The following is an 18,275-nucleotide window of genomic DNA, read 5'->3' as shown; positions in this document are numbered from 1 at the left end:
TTTTATGAAAGATGCCGCTTAACTTTCTGGCTGCGAGTTTTGTTGTTGTAGTTGGACGCTTCATTGATCCCTTTAAGGTAAACAAATGAAAACATTCCTGGAATAAAAACAGGCGGGTTGGTTTATTTTCACTTTAGAGAACACAGGTCCTCAACAGGGGGGATGCAAAATCTCTGGTTGATTAAATATTTTCATTATTTTTCCCTGACAAATTTAGATTTAATTAAATACACATTAACATGAGTCCAACATATTTTAGTAAAGGGAGAAATAGAGACAGAATACATTATCTTTCAGTCAGTACAGAGTTTAATATAGAACACATATAATAGGTAGGGGGTCCCTGCTTAATCTCTCTATCAGTTTGGGGTCCTTGGCCTGAAAAATGTTAAAGACAACTTATATTGAGTATAAATATATATACAAAAAAAAAACTTAAACTCTTGTGGGGAATGAGAAACCAAAGCTTCCTGAGACTTGGCCACACCTGTCTCTGTCTGTATCAAAACCAACTTAGCAACTCTGAAGAACAGATACAAAATATAATTAAATTCCCAAATTATGTGCAGTATTATGAGAACATGAAATCTGGGACTAGTTTGAAAAATTGTAATATTCTTATGTTATCTTCCTTTATTTTGTGGTCACTCTAGAAATTTAATATTTCTCAAATTGTACTTAAATTCATTTGATAGAGGAAGTAAAAAAAATGGACATAACACCTGTTCATAAGTGAGTTTAGGATTGGTAGTAAATCCTACTTGTATCTTTAAACTAACTAGCTACTGGATTTAGTAGCTAACCATATCTAATGCCACCTCTGCAAAAAAAGAAAAGTTAACTCACTGTATGTTTGGTGTTACTCCAGTTAGGTTCTTTCCTCGAAATAAATGAATGAAAATGAAAAAAGAAATCACGTACCACGTTACAGTTTCTTCACTCTTTAATTGATACTTATTTCGAGTTACATATATAATGTTAATAAATGCCACTTTAATATACAACCCTTTAACTTCCGCACCAAGAGGAAAAGCTCTTCCACCCACACTTTTTAAAACAAAGCTAAAAAGAAACATGTCTGAAGAGTTAGTGTGCATCCATAGAACAACCAAATCAACATATGCAAGGCCAAGAAGTGCAAGGTATCTTGGGTATAGGCAACTACCAAGCAAGGACACAAGATATCACAGAATTTGACTGTATGTAGAAACCCAAAAATTGCTTACCATAATCATATCGTTAAGATTAATATGAAGTTTGGTTCAAATTCACCAAGATTTCATAAAGCCTATGAGGTCTGTCAGTCTATGGAGTTACAACTAATGTGAAGATCTAGTCTGTACTAAACAGTGATGAGGATTTTGTCTTGGCAAATCTGATAAACTGTACGTTCATACAGTTGCGACTCTCCTTTGACAAGTACAGGAAGGAGAATAGTACAGCTTACGTAGAATTCAGTGTCATGTCGACAATCCACAGTCGTGACATCGATACTGTGAATAATCTGAGAGGCTCCTCCCTCCCTCCCCCCCTCCCTCTCTTTCTTTCTTTACCTCTCTCTCTGTTTCCCTTGTGGCGTCGGTTACAGTCATGTCTGTTTCAGAGGCTGGCATCACTACGACAGAAAGGGATAAAAGGAAGCCGCTGAAAAAAAGAAGCAGCATCTCAAATGACAAGCTACGCCCCATGTAGTGACCTACATCGGCTCCCGGCTATTTGTCTTCCCATGCAGCCAACAGTAGTGCACTAAATGGAGGGAACGGTATGAAGTCTGACAGATTAGTCCCCAGTATGGCTGCTGATGTGTGGCCCTGTGCTGGTTTCAGGTTGTCACATTTGATGGAAGATCGTTGTGATGTCTGTGGTGACTATGTGTAAAAGATGACCTCGGGGATCTGTCCGTCCTCTACGGAAGTGCCATTGTTGTTGCCAGCTGCGTAGCAGAAAGTGAAACAGGTCTTTGTGCCAGTGGATGATGACTCGTGTGTTACCTTGCGCATTCCCTTGGTCCCGTAATGAGAGTCTGGGCCCTGTAACACAGACAGAGAGCGGTGTGAATACCATGGAAAATAAAAACACACAGTGATACCTGAACTTCAAAACAGAGCGAAACGGTGAAGGCACACTAATTATGCACACTAATTATTTCTAATAATAGATCACAGACCTTAAGTGTAGCACAGGCAGTGTAGTTGACGTTGGGTAGAATCTCCACTGGCTCTTTGAACATGACTCTGAAGGTGTTTGCAGACCCGTCACAGCTGAAGCCCGTATCATTCTGTCCTAGCACCGTGTTACTGTCTGTGTGAATGATCTGGAACACACAAAAACATATTAAAACCACATCAATTAAGAACAAATGCAATTGTTTAGTCCACAATGGTCGGAGCTAGAGGCTGTACCTGTATGTTGACTTGGTAGTCTGTGGGTCCGTGTATAGAACCGTAGAGTCCAAACCCCACCACAAATATCCTTCTGTTTACTGAAAACCTGTGAACAGAAACAACCCAAACACAACGGTACCTGTCAGGACTGTACGTACAGACGCCTGTCAACTCCAGCACTCCAGCACACAGATTTACCCAGATGTTTTAACTTGATTCATTAATTTTAGCCTCTCCACCTATTTACCTCCTATCTTTTACCCATCTTTAGGGTACTTAATTTCAATTTCAATTACTTTATGCTTTGATTTTTAAAGTTCTAATATGTTTGATTTAGAAGCAGACTGCAACCAACTGAATACCCGTTCCTTTCTGAGTGAGAACCTACAGTAAATGTCACTTTGACATAAAATCCTCTCTACAATCAGTGTTCGGTTTGTCTGTTCTGAGCTACTGAGAGATGATCTGCTCCCTGTGTAGAAATGAAGGGCTGATTCTACAGCAAAGAAAATACAATAATTCATAGTTACAGGTGATTATAGAGAAATTACAACCAACACCATTACGAATATTATGTTCAATTTCTCCCACCACAGACCCTACACACTGGTAACAGCAACGACTGACAATCCTGACACTAGTTACTTCTGTAACACACTCTCAGTTGCAAAAGTAAGTGACTAAGGTAAATGAATTATTTTTTTAAGTCAAATTCATACTTTTTATTTAGGTTTGTGGTTGTCTGTGCAGAAGTAACCCCAGTGGCAGAAGCTGAGAACGGCTGCAGTATGAGGACTATTTAAGTCTCGATTCACCTCGGACGCTTTTTCATGTCAAACAGAACATCTGTTTGGAAGAATAACGACTGGGGGGCTACTAAATGTTGGTTTGAGGGAGTACAAAGTCTTTAAGTTTACTTTAGTCTAATTAAGGAGCAAGTCTGACCTCATCGGGAGGACCTGCACCGGAATAAATAATGACACTGATGAAGCTCAAATCACAAATGTTCAAGCTGGTTTTAGAAGCGGTTCTTTATTAAAAAGATGCGTATTTCTCATTCTTCTGTTAAACAGTAATTGTTAAGAAAGTTTTACTTAAATTAACTAAGATAACTGAAGTCAATTAAATTATGCACTTAATCTTAATTAGTTAGTTTTTTAATTTATTATATTTAATCAATATGCCACGGGGTAAAATTAACTAATTAAACTAAGTTTAATTCTGTAAAATTCCTGGACTGTAGCTGCAGCGTTGAAATGTTCTGCTCTTAACTCACCGGATGCGGTCACTCGTCCCGCTGTAGCCCCAGCGGCTCTCCACCTGACCGAAACGTGTGATGCTGCACTCCTTCCCGCGGAGGCAGCAGCGAGGCCGGTCAATGAAATCTACACGAGGCTTTGGGTTTACGGTGAAGTGGAGGAAGAGGCTGACCACCTCTCTGTCGGTCAGAATACTGGACTGGGCTGGACCTGAAGGGGCGATGACACAACACCCGAGTCAAAGTCTGAATCACGGGGAGGCGCATGTGTGTTTAAGAGGGTGGAAAAAGAGAGCGGCTGTGACAGGTTTGAGTGTTGCTGTTCACCTGCAGCGAACTCCTCGATGGTCATGAGAGGGAAGCGAATGAGCGTGAGAGCTTTTCCTAGGACTTTACGTTTGTTCTCGGGGGTGGGCTGGAGTTGCTGCCTGTGAGCTTCGGCCTCAGCCCAACGCACCGCAGCACCGAACAAACGCACCTCCCTCACGCCGAGAGTGTCCCTCTCCAAGACTGCCACCAATGTATCTAACAGTGGAAAGGACAAAACATGTAACGGATCAGTCAGACTGTTCTTCTGATACACAACATGATATAAACTGATGATGATAATATTTCTCAGGGACACTTTACCCAGATCTATATCCGTAAAGCCTTCTGCAGCGAGAGCATCTCCAGTGTTTTTATCGATGTTCTCTAAACAGAGGCTCGCTAGCTGTGGCTCATCAAACAACCGTGCCTGTAATGAGGAATACAAAAAAATATATGAGACACATATTTTTTCCACTCACGGCCAGGATTGAAAAAGAAAAATCAGGACAGATGACTGCACTTACAAGCATGACAATTCAGTAGCGCTCCTGTTCATGTTCTTTAGTTGCACAATTTGTTTTTATACTTAAGCAATATTACCCGAGAGGGTGTGCTTTAACGTCACCGGAGCATGACCAAGTGCTCAAATTACGTTTAAGCACACCCTCCAGGGTAATATTGCAGTTATACAACAATTACCAACAAAATAAAGCGTATAATTAAATATATATTCGTGTTGATGGAACATTTTGCTCTCAAAATTTTAAGTTTTTTGCGAGTGCGCTTCCCGTTTCCATGGAAATAAATGGGGTCGTGGAAACATCTGACTGCCCAAGACGTTGAACTGGCCGTGGTCCGTTCATTGCTGGACAATTCTAGTTGATTCAGTTCTTCATCCGAAATAGGCACAAATCTTTTTTTTTGGTTATTCTCATCCTCCTTCAACCATTCATTGAAACTGAGACAACCAAATGAATCGAAATTAATAGCAAACCGATCCATTTTGTAGCGTATTTTTCAGCCGTTTCCTGCTCCGGCTCTGACAGTTACAGTGTTGCCATGGAGATGGATACAATGTTGCCACAGACTTGGCGGAGCAATATTATTAGTGATGAGTCACCGGTAATGCTGGTTTGAGCACGTTCTAAATGTCTTATTGACCAATCAGATTGCTTGATCGGAACTACTTGTTGTATAATTCTCAATATGATGTATAATAAAAGGTCTAACAAAAGGTTTTGTTATTGTAGACTAAAAACTCAAAAAAATACCCAGGCACACAACTAACTTCAGGCTCCATAGCAGCGAATGTTGGAAGTCTAGATTGTTACGCTCAACCTGTAGTTTTCAATTGTCAGTAATGTGACAATTGCTCAAAAAACGAAACAATAGCGGTGACGGATCAGGGAAGCTCACCTGTGTGAGCAGCATGAAGGCATTGTCTGCTCTGAGGTTCTTTTTGAGGAACTCCACACAGTGAGCCTCCAGGGCTGGAACTGCATACTTCTTAGCGGTATAGAGTGTGGTCATCACGGTCTCAGGGCCGATCTGCACCTCATCAGAGTAGAGAAACCTGTAGGAGGTGCAGAGATCATTGCAGCTTTATTATTACAGAGGAGACCGACGATTATATGCTCACGCGGCTAATTACTGTGCATCTCCCAAATCGTCACGTTTAAACGCTGCTTACTTTAACAAGGCCAGAAAAGCAGCTGGTTCCACATCAGGAAGCTCGATCTCCGTTGAGGTGGTCGCCATCCCACCGTTGAACATGGCATCAAACACTGCGCTCCCCACGGCCAGAACAAACCTGACAGCGCAACAAAGACAAACTCTTGAGCAGGTTTCGGGGTTAGCTGAAGCTTCGGGTGCCTTTGGTGCAGTTAATCCTCTTACCTGTGTGCTGGTATCCTCTGAACCCCCATTCCTTTGCCCACTAGAAAATGAACGTCACTGAGCACCTCGTTGTTGAAGAGGAAGGCAAACCTTTCTTTGACCGTGCTCTTCGTCGCCTGCCAGTTGTATACGGGCTCTCGGTACACCAGCACAGACGCAGCAGCGGGGGTGGCCGTCGGCGCAGCAGCCGAGGACGCGTTTGACGCTGCGGTGGTTGCCATGTTGGACGCCGGAGTGGACATGGCTCCGGCTGCCGCAGCACCTGCCGCAGCGGGCTGCTGCAGGGAGTTCTGCGCAGTCGGCGGAGCTCCGGTCGAAGCACCGTTGCTGTCTGCGCCGCCAGGCCCCAGCTGCGGGTTGGGGCGCCTCGCTACTCCTTGTGCTCCCCCGGCCCCGCCGACCGCTCCGCCGTTAGAGGCTGGCATAGAGAAAACGCTGTTGCTGGGCTGGCTGTTTCCCAAAGGACCCGGACCGGAAAAACTAAGGCAAGGAGGCCTGCCGCTGTTGTCTCCAGCGGCCATCTTGAACCTGGCGTAGGCGTAAACAACACACATCTACATCGCTGGAGTATTTCTGGTAGTCTCGACAATCGCATCGTGCCTTTGTTTCCACCTGGCGATTATCCCTAGTATTACAATCTGCTCTCAATTTGCACAGCAGGTGTATTCACTCTAAAGAGGACTCACACCAACAATATTTTGTGGAGGACCAACTCTGCATAATTAAAAATTTATATATAAAAAATAGTTACAGATGTATGTAAATAAGTATATATATCACTCATCTCATTACATAAATATATATATATATATATATACCACAAAAGCAATAAATACATCACTTAATACCTAAATATATAGGCACTATTATATAAATAAATAAATATCATATCAAATTTATTTATTTATTTATTTACGGATGCAGGCACATCAGCATGCACAAAGAAATGTAAACACATGCCTTGCTTTTCACAGCCAGCCAGGTAGTTTTGAAATGGCACATTTGGCGGCATACAACACAAGTGTTGACACACTTGTACGACACCAAATGCAACAGGCTATCAGTCAGGTTTTCTACTGCAAAAAGTAAATAGCAAAAAGTAAATAGTCCTGACTGACACATCAGCTAAGCGGCTGAACCCTGCAGCAATCTCCTGGTTTGAAGTAGCCGGGTCGCCTGCGTTAGCTCCTGCCTGCCTTTGCTGCGCCATTTCAATTCAAACTACCTGGCTGGTTGTGAAAAGCAAGGCATGTGCAGTTGATCTGGGCACTCACCGATAATGTGAAAAGTTCAGCCAGTGTGGACAGCCCCCTCGTCTGCATTACATTATTTTGTGCACTCTGAAGTGCGTGCATCAATCAATCAAAAATAAATAAATAAATTGCATTTATGGCATATATTTAGGTATTTATTTAATTATTCATGGCATATATGTTAAGGCATTAAGAGATTTAGAATATAAAATAGAAAAGAAAAACCTTTATTTGTCCCTCAGTGGGGAAATTGTCTGAATTTATTAATACATTTATTTTTTTTAATTGTGGCAGAATTGTGTACTATGTCTTCCATAGTATTAACACATACAGAACAAACAGGACATAGCTACACATAGCTAATAGATGCATAGTTGTCATAAACAAAACCTTGCTTTTTTAAAGAAAACATAGACATCTGAGTCCAGATTCTGAACATATATGAATGGTGAGTAAATCTGTGGCAAATGTAGTGAATAAAATGTGTAGTTTTTTTTCCTTGACCTAAATCAAAATTGTAAAAACATTACATTTGTATATCAGAAAATACTTTCAATGACCAGAAAATTAATTATTTGCACAATGTTTTAAGAAATAAAATACTACATAGATCATAATATTAAAAAGTGCCAAATATAAAACAAAACTGTTTGGTGTATTTCACTGCTGATGAAGCAGAAATTTCTGACTCAGAATATGCGCAAAAACTCTGAAAAACCTAACTATTAAATAACGCTGTGTAAAATTACAAACTACTTTATTGTTAACATTTGAAACATATCACCATACCATCCCTAAACATTTCCAATAATAATAAAATGTATTTTTAAAACACATAATTATGCACCTTGGACGTTGATTGTCCTGTAACTTGAGGAACTCTTGAATATTACTAATATAAAAATATTAATATTATAATATTAATATTATATTAGTTACCTGTTACTGTTTAATGTAAGAATTGGAAATTTGGCTATTGTTAGTGTTTTAGTCTTTTCCATACGTCCACTTGCAACGTCATCTTTCTTTCTCGTCATACTTTGACAGACTCAGCACTGCCATGAATGTCTGATAGCTCCCATTACCCGGCAGAGCTCAGTTCCTCTCTCCATCTCTAGTGTGATGCTTTCTTTGTCATTTTGGCAAAGACGGGCACAAAGACGTGCTCACATTTCCTGTATTGCTGGACTAAATCAAGTTAAGCACACCATGAGACCTGCTTGTCATGAATCCGGATACTGCAGGCGCATTTGTGTCAATCATCATACCAGGTAATGACTGAGCCATGATTCAGCACTTGAGGACGTGGCTCAGAAGGATTTGCTGCATTCAGAGAGTGATAGTTCATATTTAATCACGACATTCAACCAAAATAAAAGTCACAAAACAAAATGAAATGCATTTTATTTGCCCAAATTGCACTTATTTTTAGGGATTAGTTTTTATGAAGAATAAATCGTAGCCTAGTAGCATAATTGCCTAAGTGATTATTTGACATATTGTTACAATATCAAAAAATCCCAATGTGCTTTCTAAAAAATAGTTTATCTTGTTTTGCGAAAACATTAAAATATGAGGTAATATGTGGTAATTAAGCTAACGAAGTGTAAACATTCGCTTACTTTACTTCTTTGCACTAAAACAAATGAAAAAAGTCTGTATTTGTCGTTACATATATTAATAGGAAGGTAGGTTATGTCCAGACCGTTTGAGAATAAACTGGCCTGTATGTGGCCCTAAAGTAAAATGAGTGTGACCCCCTCCTCTCATGAGCAAAGGAAAACACTTTCCTTACATTCATTGAAACAATCGCTGAATGGAATTCCTCGTCGCCATGTTGTTCATTGAGTACATCATCACATTGGTGAGGAAATCTGAATTCAGCACCATCCCGGTCACCCCACCTCGAGGCGCGAGCCCACCCACCCTCTCTGCCTGCTACTCATCAACCGTGACGTCAGGGCCGCGCGGCACGGGGGAGCTGTCCTCGCGCGGAGGCTGCTGCTGCTGAAACAAGATGGCGGTACGCGGCGCAGGAGGAGCAGTGGATGAGAGCTGAGGAGATGCAGAGGAGGAAGCAGAGGGGGGCGAGGAACCACTCCAGTCAGTCCTGTCCTGCCCAGAGAGCACCAACAGCCCAGCGGAGAAAGAGACCGGCTCTTGACATGATGCTGACTTGCTTCCGTTACCATTTAGGGTAACGGGGTTTTGACGGTTTGAGTTTTTTTTCTTCTGTAGCCAGGAGACCGACGGACAGACCAAACAAATCACGGAGCACTAGTAGAGGACAGCCGGGGACGCTCACACCGCTATCAGAGATGTCCCTGCTGTGTGTGGGAGGTAAGCCAGAGCATAAATGAAACCCTGTGTGTTTGATGTCATTGAAGTACCACTTGCTCCCCGTTTAACTGCACCGGTTGTCTGACACAGCCTGCGGGCTACCAGCACCGTGGAAAAGTGTGTGGAGGGATTGTGCTGAATAGTCATTAAATCGCACGGTAGCTCCGCTCCTCGTTACAACAACAGATTTGTAGTGGGGGATGCCGCTGGGATACTTTTAAGAGAACTGTTTCCGAGTGACACCTATGTTAAATTCACTGTTTGACCTCAAATAACACCAAAACAGAGGCTGAATCGTGATCCAGCGCCAGTCGTGACTATTAGTTACAGCAAACATTCACGGGCTGTTACTATAAATGTGTTAATGGAAGGGCAGGGCTGCTGTTTCCCAGTCTTGCTAGTAGTGTTGCGGTTGCTGTGTGTGTGTGTGTGTGTGTGTGTGTCATCCACTCTGTTCATTGATGCGTGGGCAGCCTGAGAAAGGAGGAGGACGAGGAAAAGCCCCTGCCGCTGACGCTGCCGCTCTGCCGCACCGCTCTGCCGCTTGCGGCTCATCCGCTCTGGCGTATCGTGAGGGAATACTGGCAGCGGGCTGGAGGTGCGCGTCACTTCTCCGCGTTTTCCCTGAAGCGATGCGTCACCTCCTCCCACCAGACTCCCCGAAAGCACCTGATGCTGACACTTGCCGCTCAGTGCGATGAATAAGCATCTGCTGTGATTGCTCATAAGCTAATACCACTTCCAGCTCCGTCGAGGGTGCGGGAAAACAGGGGGACACGACCCAAGATAAGAGAGACACACTCTGCTCCCGTCATGCACGTTTATGGGGTTTTGCTGGACAGGTAGTGGCTGAATCAGCAAAACTGCAGAAAGAAAAAAAAAAAAGACTTTCTCCAAAAATATGACACAGTTGTGTGTGTGAACAGCAGGTTTAAATATCAGAGGAATCAGATTTCTACATCCAAGGGGAAAAATTTGTTGGGTGCTTGCTCAAGGCACTTAAGCCATGGACATATAGGGGATTGAACCAATGACCTAATGGTCCAAAAGATGGTTTTCCATCCACTTTTCCACAGAAACTCATGGGGATCTTATATCTGCTGTGCAGCTGTTAATTAATCTGTGTGACAGATGTTGGCCTATGAGAATTGACATGCCAGTAAGAGCTTACACTATTAGGATATTAGTTGATTGGAACAAAACTAATCTCAAGCTAATTTAATAACTTACAAACTGATTGCTGGCCTTCTCTGACACCAAACTGACATTTGCACAGGTGGTAGGACACACAAGTCATCTGAAGAAGTCACCTTGAACTTCAGAATACATTATATTCCAACACATTATATGCTAGATAAAAAAGCCAATAGACCCTTTTCACCGAAGACATTTTTACTTGTCGCATTAGGCAAAGTGCAGGACTGAATGATCGCACAGTTCCATTAAGTGTCCCAGTAAGCCATTAAAGTGGACCAGCACGCACAAGAGTGGGAGTGGACTGCAGCCATTATTTCACCGGTGCTTTCCCCAAGTCAAAATGTCTGCTGTTGAAAAGGGGTTTATCTCAGCAGCCTAAAGCTTCGGGTGACAGCTTTACATTTCTTGGATTTGCCCAGTATTCAATTTTCAATCGCTCATGTCAAGAGTCTCTCACTACGGAGTGGATGAAACTACTGAATATTGTCATGGCAATGTCAGGACAAAAGGAAGGTTACGGGGGTTTTTAAAGTCACCGCTCATACGTCAAGCCTATTACGGATGCTAGGCAACCTCATCCTGTCCCTCCAGGTCCACCGGGTGCCCGTCCCTGCTCTGAGTCAGTCCAAGGCGTCATTAAGAAGCTGAGCGTTATTCATTCATAAACATCGGCTGCGGCTGTCAGTGTTGTAGACTACGAGACTTGGCAGGGAGCCCTCTTTCTGTTCCGGTTACATCATTCATGCTTACCTGACTGGAGCTATTTCTGGCCTCCACAGTACTTTGTGCCTCTTGAATAGACAGCATTTCTTTGGCGCATCTGCAGAGAAAGCAGAATTAGACACAGATACAGATTAACTCTGTAAAACTTGGCTTGTTTTCCCGCAAATAGCCAACACACAGTACTGTGAAGTCCAGCTCTCTTCCTGTCTTTTTTTGGACGCTGAATCAAGGGGCGTAATGTCTCTGTCAGCAGTTGCAAGGGCTGCTGCAGATCTCACTGCATATGTGATGCTTCAAAATAAGGCACTGTCTGTCTGAATCATGTCATCCCTCATTTTTTCATTGGATGGCTGAACTCTGCTCACCCACTCACTTTTTCACATTCCCTGACAATTTGAGTTGAAGGGTTTGCTCGATTCCCTGTCAACTCTCTGCTTTCTTGGCAATCCGCTTAGGCCATAAGTCAGGCTCTGCTGTGTCAGATCTACTTTCTGAATGAAGTTTCTGCTCAGAGAAGCTGGGCCGCTCAAAATGCACAGCTCGGTCCTTTGGATTGTGCAGCTGCGTACTCAGATAAATGAAAACACATTTTGATTAAATAATTGAATGGAATGGTGATAGATAGACATCCTTTGACCTCATTTCCTGAACGCCGGCTTCTCACCCATAACCTACATTTCAGCCAATTGATCCGGTCCTTCACAGGCACAGAGTTATAGGCGTGTACCACACATGTACAGTGAGGGTGTTGGGGGTTGTCTTGTCTCCTCAGACGTATGCAGTCGTGATAAAATGTTGTTCGGAGCGGCCGGCGTTATTTCACATCATAGCTCACCCTGTCAGAGAGATTTATGATTGTGTGCTATCATTAAGATTCAGCTTTCTGCCACTGAAAATCCAATTCCTTTTTTTATCGATCCTCCTCATGTACTGTTATATTTCCAGTGCTGTTATAGTGTTGACATTAAAGCACAGCGTGATGCGAGCTCTGATTTGGGTTTCCTAAACGATGTAAAAGAACGCTGAAAGCTCAGCTTCATTTCTGTTTTTGTCCTCTCGACATAATATCGAATTGTTGTCGATTTGCTGCGATTTGATTTGCTTGCAGAGACAAATTTCGCTATCACTTGTCAGTAAGCCACTGCATCTCAGCATGTGTGATGTAACAGCACAGCGCTTAGCTCGAATTTGTGTGTGTGTGTGTGTGTTGCATGAAAGAAATATCAAGTGAAAGGAGTGAAAATAGAATCAAGAAGTGTCTGCTGACTCAGGACAGTTTTGTGGTGGTTTCTATGGTGACTGACCGGTTTCGGTGTGAGGAGAATATTGTGAGATTAGTCAGAAATCGGCGTCCGCGTCGTATTTCCACAGAGGCGAGGAAAGATATTGGTTCGGTTATGTAATGTCATAACCGAGCTTGTGTTTGTGTTTTATTAACGCAAACATATCGCGTAATGTGGGGAGCGGTACACGGTGGAGAGCGGTGGCTAGTGGGGCATTAAAAATGGATGTGTGAGTTACGTCAAAGCTGGTAAAAAGGTGCTGCAGAGAGAGTGCCTGGGCTTTAAAAAGTCCAGCAGACTGTACAGACTGTGTTTGATAAAGGTGGGAATTTTCGCTTTGAATGTTTGCACAATAAAAAAAAACCTACCTCGTGTAATGTAATCCACATAATTCTACTCATGCGCTGAATGTGTTTAAATAATTAATACTATATGTAATTAGCAAATACTCCTTTGGGAGGCACATCTTATCACTGCTAGTGTAATATATTTTTTCAAAAATATACAGTATTTAATGATATAAACTTTCTCACCTGTGTTAAATGGCATCACTGCATTTGCATGTAGCTCTATTGATGTTTCTCTTTCTGTATACGACACCGATGAAGCACACGGGACATCGTTTTGGCATCACACACCAATTTTTCTAGCTCTTATGGCAAATAAGTCTCTTTCACTTATTGGTTATTTACAAAATGTGTCTATTTATTAAAATTCCCATGTTACATACTGTTTTTTTACATTGATTTTGTATTATATATGTTAAGTTTAAAATTAGCAGACGGTAGCCTCATCTTCTTCTTGTTCTAAGTAAAAGCCAAAATAGAAGATGCGTTATCATGAAAACAGATGGCGTTCCTGTGTGTGACTGTGTCCCTCTCTGTGTGTCCACAGTGAAGAAAGCCAAGCTGGATGGACCCCAAGGTAAGACCTGGGAACCTGGATATGCTGAGAGGTGCAGGAGGAAGAGGAGAGACTAGCTGCTACATGGACACGTTACATATTTCTCCCTTGAACGGATGTGGAGGGCTAGAAAGCCAGGCACCGTGGAGAAATAAATAATCTATATCTAACTTGATCTACAGTATTGTTCTCTAATGCAGAGGTCTCTCATCTCTCTCTTCTTAACAGAGAAATTCAACACTTATGTGACGCTAAAGGTACAAAATGTGAAGAGCACAACCATCGCTGTCAGGGGCAACTTGCCCAGCTGGGAGCAAGACTTCATGTTGTGAGTCCTTCATAGTCTTCTGACAAAGCTTCTCTTGCTGTACCAGCCTCTCTCCCTCCCGCCCTCACTCCTCCCTCTGCCTTCTCTCTTCATCACACTCTCCACTTCAGCTGCTTGAGTGCTACTGTGTTTTTTATCTCTTGCTTTCTATCAGCCTTCCTCTCTCCCTTCCCTCTGTTTCACTCCTCTTTCCCCAAGTGCCCTTTATTCCTATATTGTTTCACATAGCTCTTCCGCTCTGCCTCCAACAACTGTTTCATCTTTTTTAGCTGCTCTTCCCCCGATACTTTTGCCCCTCTCATCCCGATTCTCAACCTTGGCTCCCTCCCAGGTCTTCATTATCTCTTCTGTCGCTTCCGCTAAATACAGCTCCTTGATCTTCATCTGTTCAGCTTCTCCTCTTCTCCTCCCTTAACCCACCATCCCTCTTTTTTCACCCCCCCCCCCCCCCCTTCCTATTTCTACTCTCTAGGCATCATTAGCAGTTTATTTCTGTTTCTTTTTCTTTGAATTAGTTGTTTTTTTTAGCTTTAGTTTCACTAAATATTTTAGCGATAGCTTGTTCCAATCACGATAATATTACACAACACAGATCCAGTGCGGTACTAACAGTACAGCAGCATATGGGCGATAAATGGTGAGAATCATTTAGCATGTGGGATGCAGCAGGCAGGATTACTGCGGAGTCCTGAGCGCCTGTATGATGTTCGGAGGCGTTGAGGATTGTACTGGGGTTGCATCAGTGAGGCTGCGTTATGTAATGTTTTGGCTGCAGAGTGCGCCTCATGCCCTCCTTCAAAATACCTTTAAATGACTGTGGCCCCTCAGTCACGGCCATGAATCAAACAGGCACTTCTTAAAAGGAGTCACCGCTGAGATGGGAAATCCACTCCCTCTATTTCTTAATTAAAGTTCCCACTTTCTCCCTCCAGGCAAGCGATACAATCACCTCCTCCACTGCCTTCATCACACTCTTCTCCTCCCTGCCTTTATTCATCCCTCACTCTCTCTTTCTTTCTCTCTGCCCTGCTTCCCGCTGTCTAATGCTTTATGTTGGACTCTCTCAGGCTTGCACCCCTGGAGACATGCCTTATATTTGTCACAGTGAAGTGATCACTGTGCATCTTGTGTGTGTCAGGAAACTTATGTGTTTTTAGTCTGGAAAAAGTACTCAAGAAGTTATCAATGAAATACTGTGTGAATACTCAGTACACTTCGTTCCTTTATTCACTATTGTCAAGTAATATTACTAAAATATTAACAGGGAAATAGAATTATAGTATCACATTATCAAAATGGAGCAGATGGAAAAAATTTTTACTTTACTGTCGTATTGATTAAGGTGGAAGTGGTCTAAACTAATTTAGTGTAGACACAGAATCAGAGAGAGTTTTAATAATGTCAAGAGAAGATTATTTTCTGATTTTTGTTTTTTTTTTGTGAAACATTGGGTACTTGGATAGTATTAGTTTTACCTGGAGAACTTATTTAAACCATTAACTACACGTAGGCAGCTGAAATATGTTGATGGAACGGGTCTCAAACCGAAAAGTTAATGAACCACTGGTTTTGTCTTTAACGTTGTTCTGTGTTTGATAAAGATAACATATCAGAGCATATGCTCTTTTTTTAGATACTATTTATTATTAGTGCAAAGTAAATTTGTGAATCAAAATTTTTTTTCCCCCTCTGGACTGTAGTGGAGTTGAAGTTGAAGTTGAAGATGAGTCACTATTCTTCCCTGCCTGTAAATGTCCTTTTAGTCTCTTGACTGACATTCGTTTTCTCCGCAGTGAAATTAACCGCCTGGACCTGGGTCTGACAGTGGAGGTGTGGAACAAAGGCTTGATCTGGGACACCATGGTTGGAACTGTGTGGATTCCCCTGCATAGCATCCGGCAGTCTGACGAGGTTTGCCACCAGTTACCACAATGACATGAGAAAAAACTCTGGTATTTTAGCACTTAATGCTCATTATACTTAGAGTACAGAACGGCCAGTACATGCAGCGTCACTGGTTTGAGTTGCATTCATTGTGCCCTCTCCCTGTTGTTTTTATCAGCTGCAAAATGTCTTTCTGTTCACAGGAAGGACCAGGCGAATGGCTCACACTGGACTCTCAGGTCATCATGGCTGATAATGAGATCTGTGGCACCAAAGATCCCACTCTGCACCTGGTGCTGCTCGATACGCGCTTCGAACTGCCGCTAGGTGAGCAATCAATATTCACACCCAGATCAGAAACATCAATAGGTGGAAGGAGATGAGAATATGGAACGATGGGAAATCATCGGCCCTGTAGGCGAGAGCAGGAAGGAGCAAATAAATTATGTCTGTCAGGAAAAATTTCCACAACCAACAGTGATATATGAACACCGATAATGTCTGACTGATCAATTAACGTGACCTACTTTTCAATGACGTGTTTGCAAGGTGGTGTGTGTTTATTTATGTGTGTCAAGGAGACAAGTGTTAGTGTCCTTACCTCCCCTGTGCTCCTCTTAGCATTGATTAGGTGCCATTTTCATACTGTTGCCTCTTGCTGCAGTCAATACTGTACACCTGAATCCTCAATTTGTGGATCTGACCTATTTATAGGGATTTGACTTTAGGGCTATAAGTGAAAAAGCTAAGTATTCAATCTTACTCTATTCTGGTCCAACCACAGTATCTGCTGTTTTATATGTAGAATACTCCTTGTCTATGTCATTAAATTAAATAGTCATTAGGTTAAATAACATTTGCAGATCGGTTATTTTCTCATACTGTGTTGTCATTTTGCTGTTGGTAACTTAGAACAAAACATTTCTTGTGCCCGTTTAATTTCTTAGGTAGGCTGAGCTGCATTTAGCCTGTTTTTGTTACCTGAAGTTTGTCTGGCTGGTCGTTTTCAGATATCCCTGAGGATGAGGCACGCTACTGGGCTAAGAAATTGGAGCAGCTCAATGCCATGAGGGACCAAGATGTAAGCTGTCACCCGTTATGATTTAATACCTCGTCACATCCTTACATTTAGGAACGAGCCAACGTGATTAATTGAGGGAAATGTGTTGCACGTTACAAGATTAAATCCAGCAGCGTTTTCTCCACCTCCTGCGTACAAGCACAACATTTCCCTGCTAATTACCAGCTAACCTTTTTCATCAGCGTGCATTTTTCATTTGTCCTGCTGCTCTCGGTTCCAGTACTCGTACCAGGAGGAACAGGAACGACCTCTCCGTGTACCGGGAACCCAGTGCTGTAAGTAACCCGTCGCTGTTCCTGCAAACAAGTTTGTGCTGAACAAGGGGATTTTATGTTTTGCCGCTGAAATGCAATTAGATTGTTTTAGCTCAGCATTTGCATTATGCGCGTAACCACACATGGGCTGTTGTGTGTTGGAGGGGGAAAGGTGCCCGGATCACTGCACTGGGAGTGATCAATAGCGTTATCCTATCTCCGGAGGTGAGCTCCTCCAGATCGCTCCCGTGTTTTCGTCTGTTGGTCCGGTCTGTTTGCTGAACCAGCTGTCTGGGGCAGGTGGAAAGACTTGGAGGCTCAGCACTCCCCCCCCCGCACCCTCTTTCCATCCACCAGCTCCATCTGGACACTTGGAAGCTTTAATGGTGTCAGTGTGTGTTTATTGTTTTATCACCAGCGCAATTCATAATCAATACTCACGCCCTCTTGTTTCACTGCAGGTAACTGGAGTCTTTGGGGAGAACAACAAAGTGAGTGTACATACTGTACATGAGCTCTACTCTTTGGAGAGACGCTCTTCAATTGTTTTGGCTCAGCAATCCATCATTAGATTTGAAATGAATCAGTACATCTGAGGGAGTAATGGGTTGAGAGTGTTTGCTTGTGCTGCTGGTGACGAGCGTAGGGCTGCTGCTCCTGAGAGTCCTGGTTGCACCATGTGACATAAAATGAGCTATGTGTCCTACACTGTTCACCTTGAAACAGGCTCAAACACACCTTAGTGGTATCTCATGCAGATAATTCTCTCAGTATTTCCTGTGACTACCATAGTATCTGAAAATAATAAATTAAACAACAACATATAAGCAGTGTTGTTACTTTTACAATGATAGAGATCTTTAGACAGCAAGGCCTGTGGATTATCCAGAATAATTTGAGGGATTAGATCCTTTAATATCAGTCACTTTTATTAAAGGGCAGAAACTTCTAATCCACGTGTATTAGATATAATATCTATGCAACGCCTTCCTCCCCCAATGGTTCTTGTTATGATTAGTAGACAGTCTTATGTAAGTGCCCGTCAGATTCACCCACACCACTGCAGCAATTTATCTCATCTCTGTTCACTCAGAGGAATGAGCACGGGGGGTAATGATAGATGGTGAGGTGATGAAGTGAGGGAAAGAGAGAGAGAGAGAGAGAGCAGGACACGTGGGGACA

General features: G+C 42.6%; 2 protein-coding genes across 2 annotated transcripts in view; one reads left to right on the top strand and one right to left on the bottom strand.

Moving 5' to 3' along the window:
* Positions 1–925: 925 nt before the first annotated feature.
* On the bottom strand, positions 926–6,418 carry LOC125011194 (BTB/POZ domain-containing protein 2). The gene is made up of 9 exons (XM_047590279.1): positions 5,848–6,418; positions 5,642–5,761; positions 5,368–5,524; positions 4,273–4,378; positions 3,970–4,167; positions 3,661–3,853; positions 2,403–2,490; positions 2,168–2,314; positions 926–2,030 (listed from the first exon to the last, which is right to left on the bottom strand). Exons 1-9 carry the CDS (start codon positions 6,399–6,401, stop codon positions 1,869–1,871), a joined length of 1,725 nt encoding a protein of 574 aa, XP_047446235.1. The 5' UTR covers positions 6,402–6,418; the 3' UTR covers positions 926–1,868.
* Positions 6,419–9,048: 2,630 nt separating this feature from the next.
* Positions 9,049–18,275, top strand: part of LOC125010107 (protein unc-13 homolog A-like) — a 29,189-nt gene continuing 19,962 nt past the window's right edge. Inside the window, exons 1-8 of the mRNA XM_047588469.1 lie at positions 9,049–9,440; positions 13,538–13,567; positions 13,775–13,874; positions 15,668–15,785; positions 15,962–16,085; positions 16,769–16,839; positions 17,060–17,114; positions 17,555–17,584. Coding sequence (XP_047444425.1) covers positions 9,419–9,440; positions 13,538–13,567; positions 13,775–13,874; positions 15,668–15,785; positions 15,962–16,085; positions 16,769–16,839; positions 17,060–17,114; positions 17,555–17,584 — 550 coding nt within the window. The 5' untranslated portion in view covers positions 9,049–9,418. The remainder of the gene's footprint in view (positions 9,441–13,537; positions 13,568–13,774; positions 13,875–15,667; positions 15,786–15,961; positions 16,086–16,768; positions 16,840–17,059; positions 17,115–17,554; positions 17,585–18,275) is intronic.

The sequence above is a fragment of the Mugil cephalus genome, chromosome 7, assembly GCF_022458985.1.
Source record: "Mugil cephalus isolate CIBA_MC_2020 chromosome 7, CIBA_Mcephalus_1.1, whole genome shotgun sequence".
Lineage (NCBI taxonomy): Eukaryota > Metazoa > Chordata > Actinopteri > Mugiliformes > Mugilidae > Mugil > Mugil cephalus.
The sequence above is the reverse complement of the archived record's forward strand: the minus strand, read 5'-3'. Positions and strand labels throughout refer to the sequence as shown.

Coding starts and splice junctions, on each gene's coding strand:
- LOC125011194 (XM_047590279.1), bottom strand. CDS start 6,401: ATGTGTGTTGTTTACGCCTACGCCAGGTTCAAGATGGCCGCTGGAGAC. Junction 5,762..5,847: donor CAGAGGATACCAGCACACAG/GTAAGAGGATTA, acceptor TTGCGCTGTCAG/GTTTGTTCTGGCCGTGGGGA. Junction 4,168..4,272: donor CTTTACGGATATAGATCTGG/GTAAAGTGTCCC, acceptor TTCCACTGTTAG/ATACATTGGTGGCAGTCTTG.